At 35.0% G+C, this 22084-nt stretch overlaps 1 protein-coding gene across 1 annotated transcript; it reads right to left on the bottom strand.

Moving 5' to 3' along the window:
• Nucleotides 1–1843: 1843 nt before the first annotated feature.
• On the bottom strand, nt 1844–22059 carry LOC139140465 (protein phosphatase inhibitor 2-like). Its single transcript, XM_070709760.1, has 5 exons — nt 21878–22059; nt 20090–20251; nt 16298–16409; nt 11135–11222; nt 1844–8215 (listed from the first exon to the last, which is right to left on the bottom strand). The coding sequence occupies exons 1-5, from the start codon at nt 21946–21948 to the stop codon at nt 7992–7994; spliced, it is 657 nt and encodes a 218-aa protein (XP_070565861.1). The 5' UTR covers nt 21949–22059; the 3' UTR covers nt 1844–7991.
• Between the last annotated feature and the right edge of the window lie 25 nt (nt 22060–22084).

The following is a 22084-nucleotide window of genomic DNA, read 5'->3' as shown; positions in this document are numbered from 1 at the left end:
AAGCAGTCGAGTGGCACTAGCGCCCCCTTGCAATATTGCGGGTTGACTTTCGTTTTTTCCCCCGAGTGACGCCAATGGATGACTGTTTGCCTTTCAATACAACACAGTCCCCTGTGATCTATTCCGCTCTTGGACTATGCGCCCCATAGACGTGTACATATGCTGGGTTTGTATACACGTCTATGGGGCGAATAGTCCCAGAGCTGAATAGCTCACGAGTGACTGTGAATACAGCTACTTATTCTATAGTTAAACTCGCAAGTAATTGCCGAGAGATTTTTGAAAATCCCGGTGGAGTCAAAAAAAGATTGCTTACAGACCCTGTCTGCTCCTTCCTCAATACAGATAAAAACTTTGTAAGTCACAAGAAAATCATGCAATTTCACCTTTAGATCTGCCTCTACAATATAAATGTACTGATAGGGACATTTTTTACTGTGAAGGATGTGTCATCAAGAATATTGTTCTCGTCTCCAAATCTACAGTTGTAGAATATTTGGAAGTGTATTGATGTACATCATGTACATTACAGGGGTAATCTTGTGAAGAGAAGAGCACGGTACATACTCAGTTCGGTTAGTGAATCACTCTTTTTACAGATGGGGATTTGCCCGAGCACGACCAAACCTGGAACACCCAGATGTGGAGGAAGTGTGCTTCAATCAAATTTCTACTATTTTATCGAACCATGTTCCACTGGGGATAATCTGTTTATATATGTTCATGTTTGTGTGTGTGTGTGTGCAAAAAAATAAATAGATAAAAAAAATATACTGGTATATATATATATATATATATATATATATTATATATATATATATATATATATATATATATATATATATATATACACACACACACAAACACACATATATTCTTATACGGTATATATATATATATGAATGTATATAATGTACTTATACACTGATTGACAAATGTTTATTTGTGTTTACTCATATTTATATTTTTATGCATATATAGATTAAATCATATATTGACAAATGTTTAGGCATTATGCACCTGTGATAGGGAGTGCATATATGAAGTGAACTGGTCAAAATCGAATGGTATACCGTCGCTCGGTGTGATTTATTGCTATTATATCGTAATGGTATATTGAAATTCTGGAATGAAATGTCAAAATAGGTTTTTGTTCTCGCCGAAAGCTTGTGCATGTGCAAACCTGCTATATTGCCAATATGCCACGGTTCATTTTCACATCTCGACAATCAGTCACTGCATTTACACCATCAATATACTGGTATGATATAATTATTAAATATACAAATATATGAACTTATATATACATACACAATTTCATGTGCATATACAAATTTATTCATATATCCATATATCCAGTATAATGATGTCGAAAATACAACAATCTGATTGGTCAAGACAAGAAAAGAACCGTGGTATATTCGCGATATACCATGGCTGGCACACACACAAGCTCTTGGCTTGAGCGATAATCCTTTTTTGACTTTCCATGCCTGAATTTCAATATGCTTTTATGATATTATAGCTAATAAAGCACACCCAGCGACAGTATACCACTCGGTTTTGACAAGTTCACTTCATACATGCACGCGCTATTGCTCGTGTATAAACATCATGAACTGGTCAAAACCTCATCGTATACCGTCGCTGGGTGTGCCTTATTGCTTAAATATACAAATATTTGATATATGCAAATACATGTATGTATAATTATATATTTCTACTCATATACTATTCATATGCATACTAGACATAGCAGCATGTATATGTGTAAATATTTATCTATATCCATGCACACACTCATACATAGATGCACATATACATTTAAAACACTTTGACCAGATTTCATAAAACAACACTCTTCTTTTATTATCTTAACATTTGCACCACTTTGTGACATGTAAGTTATCACATACAAATAAAGACAAAAAAATATTACCCCAAGGGGATTGTAGAACTGCGAGAAAGAGTGCCAGGGCAAATATTCCATAACATTAAAAAGTTCACAAATTTAATGAAAATTTTGAAGGCTTTACATAGTCCACACACAGTAAGTTTACCGATGAATGTATTCAAAGAAAGTCTTCACTGAAGTACACTAGGAGCAATGGTTGAATTTATCTGGGGTTGCGTCAGTGGCTGTACACAACATTGTGTAATTTTATTTCTATCCAATCATTGTACAGGACTTTGGGAGAACCGGCAAGGCTAATGAAAATAAATAGCTGAATTGTGTATACAGCATTTACCCTTTTCAGTTCATTGTTCTTCAAGTTTTTTGTCTTCCTTCTGTCTTCATTGACGACAAACTTCTCAATGCTTATGTTTGAAAAGTAAAGTGTCCGACTTAAAAGTTTGTATTCTGCAACATAGGAAATGATTTGCGGCAAAAGCAAATACGCGACATGTCTCAATGTCGGAAAAAATATTCAAATTTTACTCCAAAAACCTTTTTTATGGGGGTGGGGAGCTTGAGGTCTACGCTTTTATGTTGTATTGGTTTCAGAAAGACATACATATGTTATTCTGCTTATCAAAGAACATTGAGCTGTCCATTGTCATAGCAAATGACATGACACTACCCATAGCAATAACGTGGCAATTGATTATTTTTCTATGAAATAAAAAGTAAAACCATGATGCCATCAAATAATGATGAAGTTACATGAACTGGCATTCCTACAAAGTAATGTGGGAGCATACAATACATGTGATGGTACAGCTCTACAACTTTTTACCTTGTTTTCAGTACATTAATCTAAACACTCCCTTGAAAATAATAGCATTCAGCCCATGCACTGGCTGGGAAAATACAGTAACTCTGACATCATACAAATAACCAGAGCCACCACCATGGTTTGGTCCAAGCCTATTGTTTCCGATGGAACAGGTGGACTTCTACATAGAAAAATGGGGGGGCGGACTTTACTGCACTGATGTATAATTTTTCTATGTAACAGTAACAACTGGTATGGTAGTCTTGGGTCCCCTCCCTCTCTTCAAAAATATTGTAACAATATATCAGAAAATATATAAAAGAAAAGTTCAATTTCTGGAAATAAACAACATCGAATACATTAAATACATAAACAAAAAGCATTTACATCAACCATTTTGAAATGAAAGGACTCGGTCACTCAGAGAGAAATTTTAACTACAAAAGTTAAGTATAATTTATAAAAAGTACCTCCATGAATGTTGAAATGACTATGAACCTCATTTCAAATTGTCAACAGGTGTGATTTTTGTTGCTAAAGTTGTGTTCTGTACTTTCAAACCAACAAACAAAGATGATGAGGCCCAATCCCCACTTCGTTTACAACGATGAGGTCAGATCTGACCACTGAGAAACATCCAGAGTGATGCAGCCACATTTTCATTATTTATGATGAAGTCAATGTAAGGGGCCAGGGGAAGTGGATTTAAGAAGGAAATTCACTCAGAATCTTGAAAGGACGTTATATTGATTTAAAGTGACCAACTCTGCATGTAAATAGGACATAACAGCAACGGTTGAACTTGTAGCCCTGCAGCTGCAGCTTTTTCACAAGACAGAACTTATCAGCTCTTTGCTTTCAACCATGAGGTACAGAGAGATCTTGGCTCACAACCTAACTCTTTAATCACCATGGCTTGGTACACACCCATTGTTTACACTGCAGTGGATGACAACCTGCATACAGGGGAGGTTTAAACTGTATTCCCTACACTGTGTTGAAAGGACACACCTGCACATGTCTCCATGCTGAGATACAAACTATACAGCTGTGATATGCCTTTCTCATGTTAAACTCTCCCTGCATGAACAAAACTCTAACTCCTTAATTTTTTATTCCAAAAAAATGAAACCACCTTCTCTATTAAATACAATAACAGATGCAATGTTGACTGCATTAACTTTAACAGCAGCTCTTTCCATATTGCTACACCCTTCCTTTCAATCAAGCAGTAAGAACCGTTGTTGGATTTTTTAACTCTACATATGTATCTTTCTAGTTATATTTAAACTAACACACACACACACACAAATATACATACACAGGAAGGAATGAAGATTTTTGTATTGAAAAAAACATTTCGTACATTGATAAAAAATTGAGTTACTACTAGCTCATGGATGGAAAATCTCCTCTGTTCATGCAGAGTCGGAATGCATTTCTTGTTTAACTGAATATATTCAAAGCATTCTCTGCACGCCTGAACTAATTTATTTCCAGCACAAAACTGAGCTCTGTAAAAGCAGTTCTATCTACCTGTTGAGTGGAAAACTTTCTGAAAGTTCAAGTTCACCGACAAATGCTTCGTCAAGCTTCATTGCTCATATATATACTTTCATGAATGATGTACAAAGGAACAATCGCAGTATTTTTCAATGATGTTTTCATTCTTCTTGTCCTAAAAAATTTATTTTCATGCTCTTCTCCCTCAGATTCCGGATACTGACAATTGCACTAGCTCATTAACAGATAAACATTGCATACAATATGCAATGGTTTTATTGACCATTGAATTCTAATCCAGGCTGAAATTCAGTTGTCAATGGACATTGCACACATATGATGACATGTTGCGCAATGGACTCTGGACTTTTCGACAAGAGTATGAAAGTAGAGAAAGAATGTATTCTTTAGAGACAAACCAAAAATTATTGAAAATACATGAAAAGTTACAACTAGAGGAGCTTTTTTACTGTAATTGAAATGATTTCTCACTTGCTCGACCCTTTCACCATTGTGGTTTGGTCCAACACCCAATGTTACCAATGGTGATTGTGGACCTGTTTACAGAGAATAAAAGGGTAAGAGATGTCTATACATATAAAAACCTGCTTGAAACAAAGCACCGTTACATTCTCACTCACAGTACATGTATAATATGAAAAATATGCACGAAATTTTTGAAAAAATCAAAACCTCAAAAACAACTCAATTGATGACAATATACCGTAATAGTACAGTAAAACCCTTCAAAGAAATGCTCTACCATAAACGAGTTTTACACATTCACAAAAAAATACGGAATACATCATGCGACTTGTTTCAAAGTGGATGGAATTCGGTAGTACAGGACTATCAAGGACCATCATTGGACAACACCTCTAAACATAAAATTTATTTCTTATTCAAAATTCTCATGAATAAAACATCATTAAAGATACTCTGCTGCACACAGATTGTTCATCTTGTTTAAATTTAAATCTTGTAAACGCTAAGAAAAAAAACTTCATTTCTGAATCTTCTGTTGAGTAAATACAAGTTTCTGAGGTACACATTTGATAAAGCCTCCATTTATGTGATTGTCAATCTGTATTCGATAGCATTTCCTATGCCAAACAGTGTACTGATGAGTTGAGTTACCGCTATGACAAACAATGGCATGGCAACAGACCTGTTAATTTGTGTGAATATTATACTACTGGATAAACCACACGTCTAGATATAGGGGTAACGGGGCCCAGGGATAGTGACCAGAAATTTTGCCTCTTTCTTACCATCCCAAAGTGCAAATGCAATCACCCGACTTAAAGGGCCAGCAACTGTAACGTTTGATGATTTTTTCCACTATTTTCATTTTATATGCTAATTGCTAGTTCTTGTTCAACTCCAAAAAGCATGTGAAAGAATCAATTACTTAGCTTGTGGACACACTGTCTACATTGTGTAAACGCACAATCATAGTTTTACATTTGAATTCTAGTCTGACCAGAATTCACTGGTCAACTATAGGAATGTACAGACTGAGTTGACCATCTCAACACTGCATCTCAACATGTTTTGGGGAATAGAACAAGAAATTCTAGCTAATTTTTTTTTATCATCTTTTACTATTTCACAATTTTTTCATTATTTTTTTTTAATGATAAAAATAGTGAAACAAATCATCCAAAGTTAGGGCCACTGGCCCTTTAATCATTGAGGACTGAGACTGTGAGAGAGAGAGAGAGAGAGAGAGACAAGACGGCAATTACTTCATGAGTGCTCGTCTAATTTTCTTATTGCAAAACACTGCTAGTAGCTTTGATTTCTACTGTCCATAGCACAAAGAGCTTGCTGACACTAATGTAGAAACACAAGCCCTAAAACTGCATGGATTTGAACTGAACTTCTTGAAACAAAATTAATTGCGGAACACTAACATCTAGACATGAACACTGCCTTACAATAAACTTTTAAGAATATGATATTTTCATGAATAGATTTATATTTGAGAAACAGATGACATGAATATATTTGAGCTTTTTGGAGTTATCCAGTACCCCAAGTTCCATAAATCTGTCGGTAGTTTTATCCGGTGTGATTTCGGATGAGTTTTTTAAGATGTCTCATTCTAGTGAAACTACATGTTTATTTACTTCGGCTTTCCTTTATTTTTGTTCAGCTGCAAGTGACCGTTTTGGAACAAATTCTCAGATTTTTCAATTCATGTTTTGCTCTGAAACAAAATTGACGATGCACTGTACACCGATACATGTCATATAACATGAGCGGAACTCTTTGTGTGAACACTCAAATTACACACATGTATGCACGTCGTTGAAATAGATGATAATACAGCGGCAAAACTCTAACAACCTATTGAGGAAAATATGCAAATATTTACAGCAATTTGTTGAGCCCTGCAGTCACTAGACTTCTGACTTTCAATCTGCAAAAAGCGGAAAATATGTAATCGCTGGTACCATCGGTGGTAATAATTACACGACTACAGGAGTCTTACTATCATTCTAATAAATCAAACTCAATTATTGCATCTGGAAAATTATCTTTTTAAAAAACATGATGGACAACATCATCACTTGTGAAACATGAGTCTAGAATTGAAATCTGAAGATGTTTGACAAAAACTTCAATGGTTGCTAAATATCATGTTTGAAGCTGGGTTTTTTTTGCCAGTTAAATTCAAGCACTGAGAAAAAGTACTCCATTTTTTTCCCCATAACTTTTCTGTCTGAGTCTCACCTTTCATAGGAACAAAGCAAAAGCAAGAATACCGGTATATTCTGTGATCCATAAACCCTAAAAATTGAATCCTTGACAAATAAATACAAAAATCTCACAATGTATTCAGTGTTTAGAGGGAGGATTCTTTTGCCTAAAGTCAAACACAATGCCAAAGCTGAAATTCCTAGGGCATGTCATGTGTATACATGTGACTAAACAAGTAATGTGAAAGCAGAACATCTGAAAATTCCTTCATTTTCAGTTGCTGAATATCCCAAATACCCTATAACGCTGCTCTGAATAAAAACCATAAGACATGTGGATCATTACAGCAAGGCACAGTGCTTCAACATTTCAGCAACGAAAGAATCTCCGCTTACTTAACTTACGTCTAAATGAGGTAAAATGCAAACTTAAATGACTTTAAAAAAAAGACAGATACCCACAGCAGGATAGGCAGATATAGAGTGGGAAGGGCTACTGGTGGTAATGGTGGATTCGCTAACATGTAATAGCGTGTACTACATGATAACCTTTTCCATAAGTTATCTACTGCTAATTATAAAACCCAGAGGTGTCAACCTTTGTCACGAGACAAATATATGTCTACAGCTGAGAAATGGATTTGATTTACAATACCCACCTTACCATCACTACACCAGCACTATGCAATCAAAAATAATCTTTCATTAATTTATACTTCACGATAAAATATAATTTATAAGAACTCTCGAAAAGGCCCTTGGTGTACTTTTTTATGAATATAATGTTTGGCAATTTGAGCAGCATGGGATGAGGCAAGCTTTAAGACATGGGGGTAGCCAAACTTCAAGACAAATATCATATATATACCACAAAAGAATATTTATAATAACTGTGGAAAGTTGAACATGAAATAAAGTTTCCAAGAAAAAAGATAACAGTACATTTTAAATATATTCTTTAAGCTCCCCCACCACAGGTTATTGCTCAAACTCTATGCATCTCTTGGCAAATAACATGGTAGTAAATGAAACAGACTTTTCTGTCTTAGAACTGTCTCTTTTTTCCTTATAAATTAGAGTTGTACTTCATCCGCATCATTGCTTGTCTTACTTGATTTGTCATCAGCTGTGTCTGATTTCTGTTGTTGCGTACTTGTGCTGGCTTGTGTTTCATCGTCGTCTCATCTTCCATGTCTGCAAGTTCTTGTTCGATGAGTTTTTTGGCTAGTTTCATGTTGTAAAATTCGTTGTAGTGATGTTTCCTCTTTTGCTCAAACTTCTTCTTCTCTTCTGTGGATGTTTGACAGAACAAAATATTACCCCTTTCATCACCATGGTTTGGCCTAAACCAATTGTTATCAATGGTGATTGTGGACCTGTTTACAGGTAACTGGGGTTGAACAGTGGGACAGATATTCAGATTTTACTATTTTTACTAAACTTACTGTATACTGCTTGTACAGACTTATTTCTTATGCTTGTGAAGTAAATGAACTTTTTCAGCTATTTGTTTTAGTGAAATCAAAAATTATATGTTTCCCCATAGAGTTGCATAAAAGGATAGCAACTGCCATTTTTAATTTCAAATATCTGTCAATTTTAGGGAATTTGTTTCTCCAATACTAAATTTTCTCAGTGATCCCTGATTTTATTCAAGTCAGGAAGCCAATGGTTCTGACTTTTCTTGCAGAGAGTTTGAACAAAAGATCAAAGTCTTTTCCAGTTTTGTGGCACATATGGTACCTTGGGTTGACATGCATAAATGCATTCATGCAGTTTGACAAGGTTCCAACAACATGCTTTCCTTGTAAACGTGACGGACTACATAGTTTTATTTGACACAAGTTGCAAGTCTTCATGTCATGTACGGTACTTCACATGTGTGCAAAAATTTTCAGAACTTCTCAAATTGCCACAGATGGCCAAGAAATGCCACATGCATCTTAGGAGGACATACTGCAGACCGCCGTACACAAACCTATTCTGCTGGCCATGGTGGAAACCATGCTTTTAATTGGCAACACTGACGGGTCAGTATGTTTGCAATTTTAGATAACAATATTCCATGGCGCTTCCCCAGATAACGATATACAGGAACTAGGAAGTATGATGTAATATCATGACTGCAATCAGCAGACTGTTTTTACCAATCTTAAATTATATCATACAAGTATATTGATGGTGCAAAATACTGCGATCTGATAGGTCGAGACGCGAAAAGAACTGTTGTATATTCGCAATAACCATGGCTGGCATATGTGCGAGCTCTCAGCTTGAGCAAAAATCCATTTATGACGTTCCTCGCCCGAATTTCAATATACTGTTTGATATAATAGCAATAAATCACACCCAGCGATGGTATGCCACTCGATTTTGACCAAATCACTTCATATATGCACTCGCTATCGCTCATGAATATATGTCGTGAACTGGTCAAAATCTCGTGGTATACCATCTCTGGGTGTGCTTTTTTGCTTAGGTAGTTCATTTGACATTGACTTTTGCTCAAACTTTTCATCAGGAAACTTAAAATCGTTCCCTTCCAAAATCAAGAATAAATATCAGGGGTCCCCATGCAAATTTGGTACTGGAGCAGCAAATTACCCAATATTTACCAAAGTTTAAAATTAAAATGGCTGCAACACTTGTGTGTCTATGAGGAAAAGTTTTGATTTTTAAAAAACTAAAATTTTTTCTTACTCTGATAGCTTGAAAATGAGCCCTAACAAATTGTAGACCAAAATGTATTTTAAGAGTTTGAGGCAGAATATTGTTGCCTTGGACGCATTGTACTTTAAAAATAAAAAAACACACCAGTGGTGATAAATGTGAAGAACATTGAACATTGAATCTTCATTGTGAAAACAAGCAGGTTTCCTTCTGGGGCCTTTCGATAGCTTTGTCAAGCAATTGGACCCCAAGAGTTGTATTTTTGATTTGTAAAATACTTCAGTATCAACCAAGTATTCTTCTGTCTGACCCACTCAGTCACCCTGCTAAATATCATCAGCTAAGACACATAAACATATCAACCCAGTATAAAGGTCACTCTATATTGACTGACTGTAACCTGCAAAATTCAGTTTTAATTCTTCTTCATTTTGAGAGTTTCTGTATGGAAATACCTTTGTATGCCTGCACTTCACTGAATCCATTAATCCTAACAGGAAAACCAGACTTCCCTATCCAAGTCACAAATTTTCTTTTGAAGGTAAACATACACGGAATGATGTGTAGTTTCTTTATTCTGTCTCTACTCTACTGACAAAATGGAATCAACTAACCTGGCATATTTTATTTCTGTGAAATCCACAATGGAAATATCCATATTTAAGACTTTAAGTTTCTTAATGTATGGTAAATGGTACATGTCTCTGAAATTCATTCATAAATACCAAGCACAATATCTATTTTTTTCATTTTATTTTGTTCCAATAGATAATTTGAAATTTTCAAATACTTGTACCAATGGTAGAGTTTCATAATGGAGTAATGTAGCTGTTTATAACAATAATGGATTAAGATATTAGACTAAGAATGTGGCAAATGGAAAGTTCTGGCATCAATCCTCAAGGCTAGTCTTGAGCAGCTTTGGATCAGTGTTTTTGACCGCATATCACATGTTACAAGGGAACTTAGAGTGATACTTTGCAATTCAGTTGAGTTGAAACTGAATTGAAATCAGACAGGAATATGAATAACTGATGTTGTATATAGGCTTGCAATGTTATGACATTATATTGCCATAACATACCAGACTTAATTGGAATTCTTAATTATCATTAATTAAAACCAAACCCATCTGGCCTACCTGAGCCATGTTATCCCAAACCCAGTCAGTATGGTGAAGACAATGACAAATCACCAAACACCATTGGCCTCCCTGCAGTGAAAGCTGCAGGCATTACCATGGGGGTGTGATTTTTTGTGCACCATCGTGAAGCAGAAATTAAGCTCAAAAGGATGAGTATGACTAGTAATTGTTCATAACCCCCCCTCCCCAACCCTCAATCATCTGCCCCTCCTCCCCCATCCTCCAAGCATTTGAGCAGTTACACAGCTGTGTATGTACACTATGCTGTTACATGCTGTTACAACGTACAATGCACACAGATGTATGTTTGTCATATTGGTCTATTTATTTATTTTATAATAATTGCCTGCTAGTCTTAAAACTATTCTGGATCACAGTGGAAGACCAAAACTCACCTCTCTCTTCATCTGTCATTTCAAGTTCTTCTTCACTACTCTCTTCTTCCCCCTCTTCTTTGTCCCCATCTCTTTTCACCTTTAGCTTCTAACCTACAGGACAGATGAAGAATAGAGACTGCATGTAAGGCCAAAACAATAATAGGTTTGTTTCTGGTCATTGACATGTGGCCAATATGATGCAGTGACGGGATTTTTTTTTCAATTTTTAAAATATTTTTGGTGGAATTTGATACATTTTCCCTTTTTTCCATAGGGGCAAATAAAAACAGGAAAAAAAAGAGTTGACTCGCACACTTTGAAGTAATGCGGGTGGTGACCAGAAACAAATCAATTTTTTTTGGCCTAATGTTAAACTACTGGTACTGATGTCTTAAGACACACAATGATATAACTGCACTGGAATAAGAGCTCAAAACACATAATCAGTGATGTAATCATTGAAACATACATTAATTTTTCTTCTCTTCCCTACATCTGTTGTACGTATTTATTTGCCTTTCATTCAGGATTAAAAGGGATATAGGGCCATACCTAATCATTCCTATTCTATTACAAATTAAATAAATCTATGATTCTTTGAAATTATAGATTTAATCAATATATTGTAACAAATTAAATAATTCTATGTACAAATTAAATAATTCTATGTACAAATTAAATAATTCTATGATTCTTTGAAATTATAAATTTAATCAATAGATTTTAACAAATTAAATAATTCTATGATTCTTTGAAATTATAAATTTAATCAATAGATTGTAGCAAATTAAATAATTCTATATACAAATTAAATAATTCTGTGATTCTTTGAAATTGATTGTAACAATTTACATGACTTGATCCGAAAAATATACTGGAACAATTACAGAATCCATCCTCTGCTTGATTTTTTTAGATGAATGTATGTATTTATGCAAAATGTATGACTTTGGTATAGTTTTACTTGCGCTGATCAACTGATAATGAGTTATTACCATTGTAGGATATGTTATCTATATTATGCACAATAGAAAAGTTTGAGAGTTAATGGGTACTGCAGCGTTGACAGAGATGCGACTTTAAGCCTTGCACTCTATGTCCTTAAACAGAGATTGCACTTGCGCATAAAAACCAAATGATTTGTACCAAATTAAACTTTGAAAGTTTTTGAAAGGTATGGCTACTCCAATCCTTTGAATCCTTGTTTGGAAGTAAAACCCTGCATGATGTCATGGGTCACTGGGGTCAAAGTGCAAACAGTTAAGAGTGATTTTATGGAATTGTGGGATAGGTTAATAATTACAGGAATGAAATTCTGCAGACTGTGCCTTCCCAGAATGAACTATATTGCCAAGTGACTGTGTTTTGAAGAAAACGAAGGAATGAATTCTTATGAGACAAAAGTTACCAAAGTCACTGTCAGTGCATTTATAAAAGGAATGCTATCAGATCTGGTATCATGAACACCAGGCTGTTGTAAGTTACGATGAAGACTAACCAATGTTAATTAACAACTTAAGCCAATGCATATTGAGCATAGAAGTGGCAAAGCCTGAAGGTCTATATATTTATGCCGGAAATTTAAATTACACAACCACTGGTAAACAGTAATTGATATAAATGTACTGTAAAACACTTTGAATAAACTGCATGCTTTTTAAGTGTATTTGGGTTTTCATCTGCACAACCAGCCGGTTTCTCATTAACCATAGTAAACACTGAGAAAAATTTAAATTAGCGTCATGTTAAATTAGTGAATTGACAGATTTAGCTAAATTTCACGAAAAATGGATGCTAAGTAGAGAAAGATGTTTTACAGTTCATTGAATAATAAAATTGCTTTAAATAGGTCAATGTACTTTGCTTTCCTGGACTGAAGAGAATGTAAATTTTAATCAGGTAGCTTTTATTCTGTATGATGTATTACATGGTATGATATGAAAGTACATTAATCTTGTGAGTTTTTGATTTAGCTCTCTTGAAAGATAAGTTGTTGACTAGAAAATTGGTTACTGTTTCAAGAACATTTGATATGAATGGGTCACAAAACTGTCCTGGCAAACACAGTCCCTCTGACCATGTGACAACTAAGAAAAGGGTTAAAACGCAGCAGTGACAACCCTGACTGATGATACTTTTCAACAGTCATCACTCAGAAATTCTACATTCATGCACTATTTACATTACTATAAAACATGAAACCACAGACTGGGCTGTTTTATAACAGACATCTCCATGTTTTCAATGCTGTTGACATGTACAGTGCAGTCACTGACATTTTATAATCTGAACTGTTACGCCGTAAGCTATGGTTGGTTACCGTCATATCTGCCAGGAGTGATTAGAAGTACTAAGTAAGGATGGATTAAAACAGATTTGCCGTATTTATGGAACAGTAAGGTTTGTTTGGCCTCAGGTGCAACATGCAACCATGTGTAGTTTTATTACTTGTCTATATGATAATTCTCATAGAAATTTACTTAAATGCTATTAGCTTAGCTGGCAGATTTGAGAAATGGATTTTGTATTTGTCTACTAATACTCCGTGTACATGAATCATAATTGAAATCTAATATGAGACATAATGTAGGAATCAATCTTTCAGACTCCATGCACCCTGGGAATATACATATACATTAGCATTATCATAATTTGAGATTTTCATTTCTGGTCTTATGCAAAACTAAATTTGTTCATTCTTTAAAAATTTTAAGCTAAATTTTGTCATTGTTGTGTCTGTGTGTGTCTATAAAATTCAAATATTTTAATTTTTTCCCGACAGGGTAAGCAGACAGTGGTTTATCATTTTAAATTTCAAAATCTGCCTTTCTCCTACAAACATTGCATATACTTACCCTTGTATCTTTTCTTGATAATAATTATGAAAAAAGGTTTCCATGAGTAAAGTACGATGATACTGTATAATTTTAGGCTACGTTTCAAATACATTTTATTCTCTATCACCCCTGCTGTTATTGTATACCGGTATGACCAAACCTCACTTTTGAAAGCTGTCTCTCCATTAAGGTATTATATTGCATGAAGTGTTTCCATGGCAATGGATTTTTTGATTCATCTAGATCACTGTGATAAAGCTAACACTTTGCAGTAGCCAAGGCAGCATTCTTTCTTCAAATCAGAAAATCCTGCCTCTCACTTTTGCAACTCAAATGCAACTCAATGTTTTATGGTCACACAGTGACTGTATTCTTGTTGTACCACACAATACTAGTACCTAATAAAGTTCATGGAAACACCATTATTTAAGTGTTTGTCTCTTTCCCATGATACTACATACTGAATGCTGGTGCTTTATATACTGTAAAATTATTGGGGTAATTTTCTGACTTGTAAAACAGCAACAACCTTTGAACTGTGTTGAAATCAAGGGAACCACATTTTTGACATCTCTGGCCTTAAGTTAGAATGTTCCTTGGGGACAGATATCTTGACTCTCAAACTTTTACAATACTATTTTGGATCACTTCTTGTGGTGGCTTGTTTTGAAGCTTATGGAGAAAATACAGTTTTTAGTGTACCTTTTACCTTTAGCTTATTTTTTGAAAAAAAAATAATAATTTCAAGTGTCGGTAAATATTGACTAATTTGTTTCCCTAGTGCATGGTGACTCCCTAATTTTTATTCGTGATTTTGAAAAGGAACGGTTTGAAATTTCCTTTTGGAAAGTTAGAGCAACAGTTTAGGTCTTTGATTTCAAGACGCTTACTTCCTTGACTCATTTTACCACCACCAGGTCATGTTACATTGCTATTGTTTTTACAGCAAAGGGTGGACGGACCAACGTACAGGTCAAATGGGGGTGAAAGAGATAGCTTTGAAATGTTTTCTGGTATCCAAGACCTAACACAGTTGTCTAGGTACGCCCACTCACTGTACAAGAGACAGAATTCATTCCATTTCAATTGCACTGCATTTTGTACCTGTGTAACTTCTACATGCATTAATGATTAAAAACTTGCAAGAGAAATTTTTATTGCAATCAGCATTGAAGATTAAGGGAATAGTTTAGGAGGTTTGAAGGACAAAGTCATCAAAAAATTATTATTCCTCCCTATTTTTTGAAAAACACTCTTAAAATATATAATATTTAACTATTTACAAATATCAACAAAACATGTGAATAACCAATTAATGTACACAGTTATAAATTAATGTAAATTCTCTTCTGTATTAGATGTTATGTGTAGCACTTGATGTAATATTCAGGAACCCATATAAAAATGCATAAAGACATGATACATATCACTATGGAAATCAGCTACATCATTTTCCATCACTGTTTGGCATGATTTTCAACTAAAAGATGATAGTACTTAAACATCCATTTCATACTGTCATCAAATATGGAGAAACACTTTTGTGTATGATTAACCCACAATACATACAGTTCATCCCAACGTTACAAGATTCCATGCCACACCCATACAACTCTGGGGAAGAAAAGATGTTATAAAAATCCTCTGAAATTCAACAGCGGGTGTTATGTATTTGCCTCACACAATGAAAAAGAAAGAGTTTTTGATGAAAAACTGGGACTATAATTCTTGAACATCTGTTTAAAGACATCCAAAATTTATTCATATAAACAGAGATAGATTTTAGCGTGTATTTTGCTTGAAGGCATGCAATCACTCTGGTTGAAGATCCTTACATTTATTTTCATTGAAGAACCCAGTGGCATTATCACGGCAGAAGTATTGAACTGCGTCACAACAATTGAATGGTTCTCATTCCTGGCATTGGTGAAATGATAAAAGAATCCAAAGTCTATTTACGATAGTGATGGCAATTTAACATGCACCAGAAAGGCAAAATAAAAAATTTGAAGTCTAAAATACTTAAAATTTCCAACATGAATGCCACATGTGTGAATCATTAACTTTCAAAAAAGACAGGCCTAGCATGTCTTGCAGTTGCATTTATTCAACACTACCGACTAAACATTCATGTGCACGTATTTGTATAAATTTTATCAGTCGGCTCACTGGCTTTGACAGACACTCAGTGTTTGATTTCCCAAGGCATGTCGTGTTGTCATCACGATTTGAATAGGTATGCAGGTAACATTTTCAAAGTTACTGCTGGTAATATCACTGACAACGCAGCGGTGAACACACTCAATGTTAGGCCATGAAGGGGAATGTACAGTACAATACTGACATAGCTCTCTGGTAGGGCCCTGGGTACAGATGCACCATTGACAAACAGATACATTTGCCTCTTGTCTTCCCTACCCACTTTGCCACCACAAGACGGAAAGTCCTGTTCTATTCTGTGGCAAAGTTGGACCTCTACATTGGAAATGGGGATTGAAAGAGTTACAAGCAAAGACGCATACATAATAACGTAGATAGCAAATATAGAAATATATTTCATAGAGAGTTATTGCCCATGTGTTGCAAAATCATTACATTTATGATATTTGCCTCCATTTCACCCTCCAGTGACCCCTCCAAACTTCCCCCAAAACCAAGATAATTCAGATGAAAATATTCAACGTTTTAAGTTTTTATTGCCTTCTTCAATCTATTTTTAACCGCTGAATTTTACTTTATGAGTTTCCTGTATGGATATTGAGGTTAATTATATTTCATACAAATGATTAAAATGAGTGCATAAAATAAGCAATTGCAATGATGGACACTATCATAGGCCTCAAAAGTGACGTCTCATGAAATAGTAGTGTGCACTGATCATAAAGATATGTATACTGATAACTAAGGTCAAATTTTAAGCTATTAAAAACAGATTGAATTTCATTTCTGACATAATCTTGCAAAGCTACTGGAAACCAAATGTGGAAAATCTCAATTCATACTTAACTTCTTAATTCATGACTGTTATATTTCCATAGAGTATTTTACATCAAACTTGTTTTTGTGATGAAATTTCCTCTTTAGTTATGTGTTATCACTCTCATTTAATCAGGCATTAGTTCCACATGGCCACATAGATAAATACTCTAGATTAACTATTAAAGCAGTTGCCATGGGACCACTTATTCAGATGACCCCAGTTGACCTGCTGGCTATATCCAGTCAATAGTTTGATGCAATAGTGCAGGTATTTGCATGGAATTATTACCATGGTGAAAGACTGCATCTGACTCCCACAATTTATCTTTTTTCACTCATGAATCAGCCTCTCTTGATAGTTTTCACAGAAATATTGCAAGGCCTGTTGCTTTTGCCCTTTTGCACACAATTATGTCGACTCAGTGATTTTATTTTTTGCCTGGGGCTTAACACAACTTCTGTGTGCACCCACTGGAAAGATCACGGAGATACACTTAAATGCATTTTTCATCTTGCTGTACATTTACTTCTGAAAAGTGAAAACAACCTTACTACTTTTTGCAATGAGATCCAAAACTGAAGATATCTTATATCCTTTACACTCATAAAGACATTATTTGCCAAATGTCAAAGTCCCACTGATAACAAACCTGACTTGTTTTGACTGTTACTGTATTTATTGGTATATTGCTCATTTCTACATGGCATATCACTAAAATTTCTAATTATCAACTCAATCTGACTTTTGATTTTTGACTTCTGTTAATACTTATTTTGGTAGGTCTGTGACTTTTTTGGACAAGATTTGTATTCTCTCCATCTAGAATTTTTTTATATCATAAATATACGTGTGCAGATTTCAAGTATTTTTACTTGACGATTTTCATGACTTTTTTATTTCTAAAATGTCGCTGGGAAACTTCATTCACACAAAAAAATCTCAACTTCAATGACCATGTCTGGACAAAGGCAATGAGCTGGTGAAAGGCTCTAGTTCAACACACAGCTGACAGGTAATTGTACCTGGAACATGTACAGAATCTAGATGTACACTGGCTATCGGTACACGCAAGTGATTCAAGACAATTATCAATACTTATAGTTTCTGATACCATATCAATTTCTCACATGTAATTTAACCTGTCTAATGTATCAGTAATGATTTTGACAAATAGATGTCTTCTAAACCATTGTATCAATCAACAGCTATCTTACCAGTAGCCTGAGAAATCATGAATGGATATCAATCGCCAGTAGCTGATCATTTCAGTTAAAAATGTCATAAATTTATTTCTCCTTATCCTAATCTTAGCCATACATTAAATTGCACACATTTCAAGAGGGTTTATACTTTTAATCCCTTTATATCCCTGTCATCAAACCAGGCCATAGCTTTTCACCTGTTTTAGAAGGCAGTTTTAGGGAGACAATGTACAATTCACAATTAGAACTATACGCTTGAGGTAAGTAAAGTAAATGCAATGTGAAAATTTCATAGGTGTTTTTTCTGTCTGGGGTAATTGGTCATATAGCCATTGTGATGAATAATTGGGATGTATGAATACTCACAAAGGCAATCTCTAATTACATAAACCATATACCATAACAATGAGAAACCTTTTAGCAAGGTAAATACGTCTTTACTGTCCACCAGCACAATGCCTTTCCTCCTGTTTACAGTTCCCTTTTCAATAAATTTCAACATCTTAATTGGATGTGTGCAGTGTTACCAGGTCATTTGTCCAATTATTCTCTCATGAAAGGAAACACTCGGGGATCAGCCGGTGTAATATTGACTGTTTCATTGGAGTGATACAATCAACAAACACAAAATGGCCTCAGATACTGCTAATTATCCACTTTGTCATTTTCCATTTCAAGATTAAATTTCTAATATTGGATTGGTAAACTTTTCTAAATTACAATTCATATTTCATTGAAGTATCTTCAATGGTTTGTGACTCACTATGATAATATTGGTTGAGTGGATAATGGCGCAGTGGAAATACACATATTTATTCCTGAAGAACTGCCTTCTTTTGATTCTACTCAATGGTTTATTAATTGCCTGGTATTACAAGTACATATATACTCCCATCAAAGCCAAGAGGAAGTGACTTCATGACAGAATACTTCACATTTAAATGAGGATATTTCTTTTAGAAAAGTTTACATATTCCACAGGGTATTTTTATAGGATTAGACTGTACTGCCAGTTACAGGGAGAGTGGTGACCCCATCGGCATGTAGTCAGCACTCATGAAATGTTCATAAATTCTGCCTGCTTGCTGGCAGAAAGCCTCTGATATGCTATCTAGCAATCCATCTCCCGCTGCCTGCCATAAATTCACATGACAAACAGTGAGCTTTACAGTGACAAATTTCACTCTCATCAGACATTTTCTCTCAGTTGGTATCATTTGAGGAGTCAGTGATATTGTTTGGCATCTCAAAAAATGTGAAAGATTGGACACAAACAAATGTCTCACTGCTTTCACTGACAGGAAATACAGGATGTAGTGATGTAATTTGTGGTATCTACTAGGAATACATATATGCTAATGAGCAAACTGCTTGGCCAAACTCTTTATCTACGGTACATTGAGGTTTATATTTACAGTCACCAAATTATTTGTCAGTATCAACAATACTGAATTGAGTTCGCAGGACATTGTTATATAGTTTTTTTAAATCCATAAAAAAAGATGGAACTTTGACCCATACTCTCAACCAATGTACTACTTAGTAAAAACATTTTGTACACCTAACCAACATTGTAATAACATTGATGAATATGCAAGCTAGGTTATAATTTTGCCTGTTCACCCTTTCATGGTTTTCATGAATGAAAGTCTGTGTCTTGAAATCTGATGTCCAGCTTTGCTGCTTGGCTGATCATGCATGTCTATAGAGTAACCATCACCAAAGATTTCATGGTGCATGGTTTTAAGTATTCAAAAATGTACCACTAGGACTCTTTATTTAGAGTGATCAATTCCAATTGACAAAATTTAGCAATTTTGTGACGATGAACATGGTAACTCACTATGCACACACAACAGCATAGACTCTACTTTTTCAATGCAGATCATTGCTTGTTTTTAAAGTATGAAAACTGGTTCATATACTCGCACTGTCACTCATGTTCTATACCTACTTTGAAGCCAAATCATCATGATCGATGGCTCTCCTTTCTTCGTCATCATCCTCCATAGCATTGTATGGAGTTTTGGGCTCATCGATTTTCATGTGACCATAGTCTTTATCAGGCGGATGGTGTGTTGCTATAATGTTCATTTCATCCCATTTGACACCATCTCTGTAGCAGCAAGGGGGAAAAAATAAAGAAAAAAATGGCAATGAAGGGAAGTAAACATGATCGGTGATATGTCATTCTATATAGTGACTACTTTTTGTTGGTTGTGCAAATATGATGTTTGTTTATGCCTGTCTTTATGCCTCTAGACCAGTCTGCTAAGTTATCATGATGTCTTCACAAAATTTCTGGAAATTTCTTTGTGTGCTCTTTCTTTACCTCCACTTGTAACATAAAAAAATCCTTGCCTCAAAGAAGACCATTGTGCCTCATGTCATGCTGGCTTGGACGGCATATCACCATATACACAATGTTGAATTTCTATTTTTGTGTACATGATTAATGAATGACGCTTTCCGATCAGCTGGTCATTAAATCTGGCTCCAGCAGTATTTACATGGCAGTTAAGGCATGGTACAATTTGGCATAGCCCTTGAGGGTCTTTTTTTCTCTCTTCATGCAAGACACAGTCCATAGCAATCAGTGACTAATTTCACATTAAACTGAATATTTGACAAAACTTTGCACTTTAAATTACTGCAGCACAAGATGAATCAATAATTTCAACATAAACATTAATGAAACACTAGCAAGATTTATAGCATGATGCTTTTTGGCACCTACAGAAAATTGGATGAAGTGGAAAACAGAATTATTAAGAAAGTGTTAATTCAGGTAACCAAAACAAAATAATGTATACTACCTAAATTACAGAGGATAAACTGAGGTTGCATTTTTTAATGAATGTAATGATAAAATTTAAATACTACAAGACAACATTTTACTCTTCTTCAACTGTTGTAATGGCAGGATAATGATACTTTTTATCACATTTGTTGCTCTCTTGGGGAGATAATGGTGATTTAATATAAAATGTGATATGGTGAGCCCTACAACATGAAGAATATTTTCTTGTCTGTGCGGAAGGAAATTTTGAGTTGTATAGCATTCACGGCAATGCTGCTACAGAAGACAATTAGAAAACACCAAAATTCCAATTTGATATTCGGAAAAATTATGTTCTCTAATAAGAGGTACATAGTAACAAGTCATATTTCTCTTGTCTTGGGAACAGGAACCTATCTTTCTTTGTTCTTATACTTTGCTTTCAGGGTACATCGAATGGTTTATTTGGAAATAAACATAATTAAGACAAAATTCACATTTTGAGGTTTTGTTTGCCTGTACCATGGAGGTACCTCTGGCTTGTGCTTCATTGCTGCTACATGTATCAGAATACACCGCAATAATCCAAGTGAAGATGTCAGGAAATATTGTGTACAGGTACATATACATGACTTAGATGAACTTGATAGTGAACAACAGCATAACAACTAGGATGGTTCAAGAATGCAGCGCGAATGTGACACGGCTGATGACATTTGTACACTGCATTTTACACGCGACGGCGCGAGCCGGTTTACTGTTGACATGAAGTATTACACAGCTTGTGCTGTACAGTAGTCTACCGATATCAACAGTCGCCGTGACGCGCGTGTACTCTGTGGATGGAGCGATGGCGCGGCACTGAGTTTCGGTGGCGAACATCTAATTATTATGTAACCGTGGAAATGTAGGATATTGACGGAACACTACTACATCAATGAAATTTATTGAAACAATACTTACTCGCTTTTGGTGCCTGGTTGCTCGACATATTTAGCATTTTTGAGAATTCCCTTTACTTGCTTCTCCGCCATGTTCCGGAGTTTTCGCGCATGCGTGATTGTGTCATATTGTCCTTTGATGAAAAATACGAAATGAAGAGTTTTCTACAAGACTTATTGCCATTATTTTGAATTTTTTATCGAACGTACTGAAGTATCATGGTCTGAT

The sequence above is a fragment of the Ptychodera flava genome, chromosome 9, assembly GCF_041260155.1.
Source record: "Ptychodera flava strain L36383 chromosome 9, AS_Pfla_20210202, whole genome shotgun sequence".
NCBI lineage: Eukaryota > Metazoa > Hemichordata > Enteropneusta > Ptychoderidae > Ptychodera > Ptychodera flava.
The sequence above is the reverse complement of the archived record's forward strand: the minus strand, read 5'-3'. Positions and strand labels throughout refer to the sequence as shown.

Bases quoted from the DNA above. Each gene is read 5' to 3' on its own strand.
- LOC139140465 (XM_070709760.1), bottom strand. From the start codon at position 21,948: ATGGCGGAGAAGCAAGTAAAGGGAATTCTCAAAAATGCTAAATATGTC. The intron at 16,410-20,089 runs GTAGGTATAGAA...ACTTTGCCACAG, and splicing joins CATGATGATTTGGCTTCAAA to AATAGAACAGGACTTTCCGT. The intron at 8,216-11,134 runs GTGAGTTTTGGT...AAACATCCACAG, and splicing joins AATGACAGATGAAGAGAGAG to AAGAGAAGAAGAAGTTTGAG.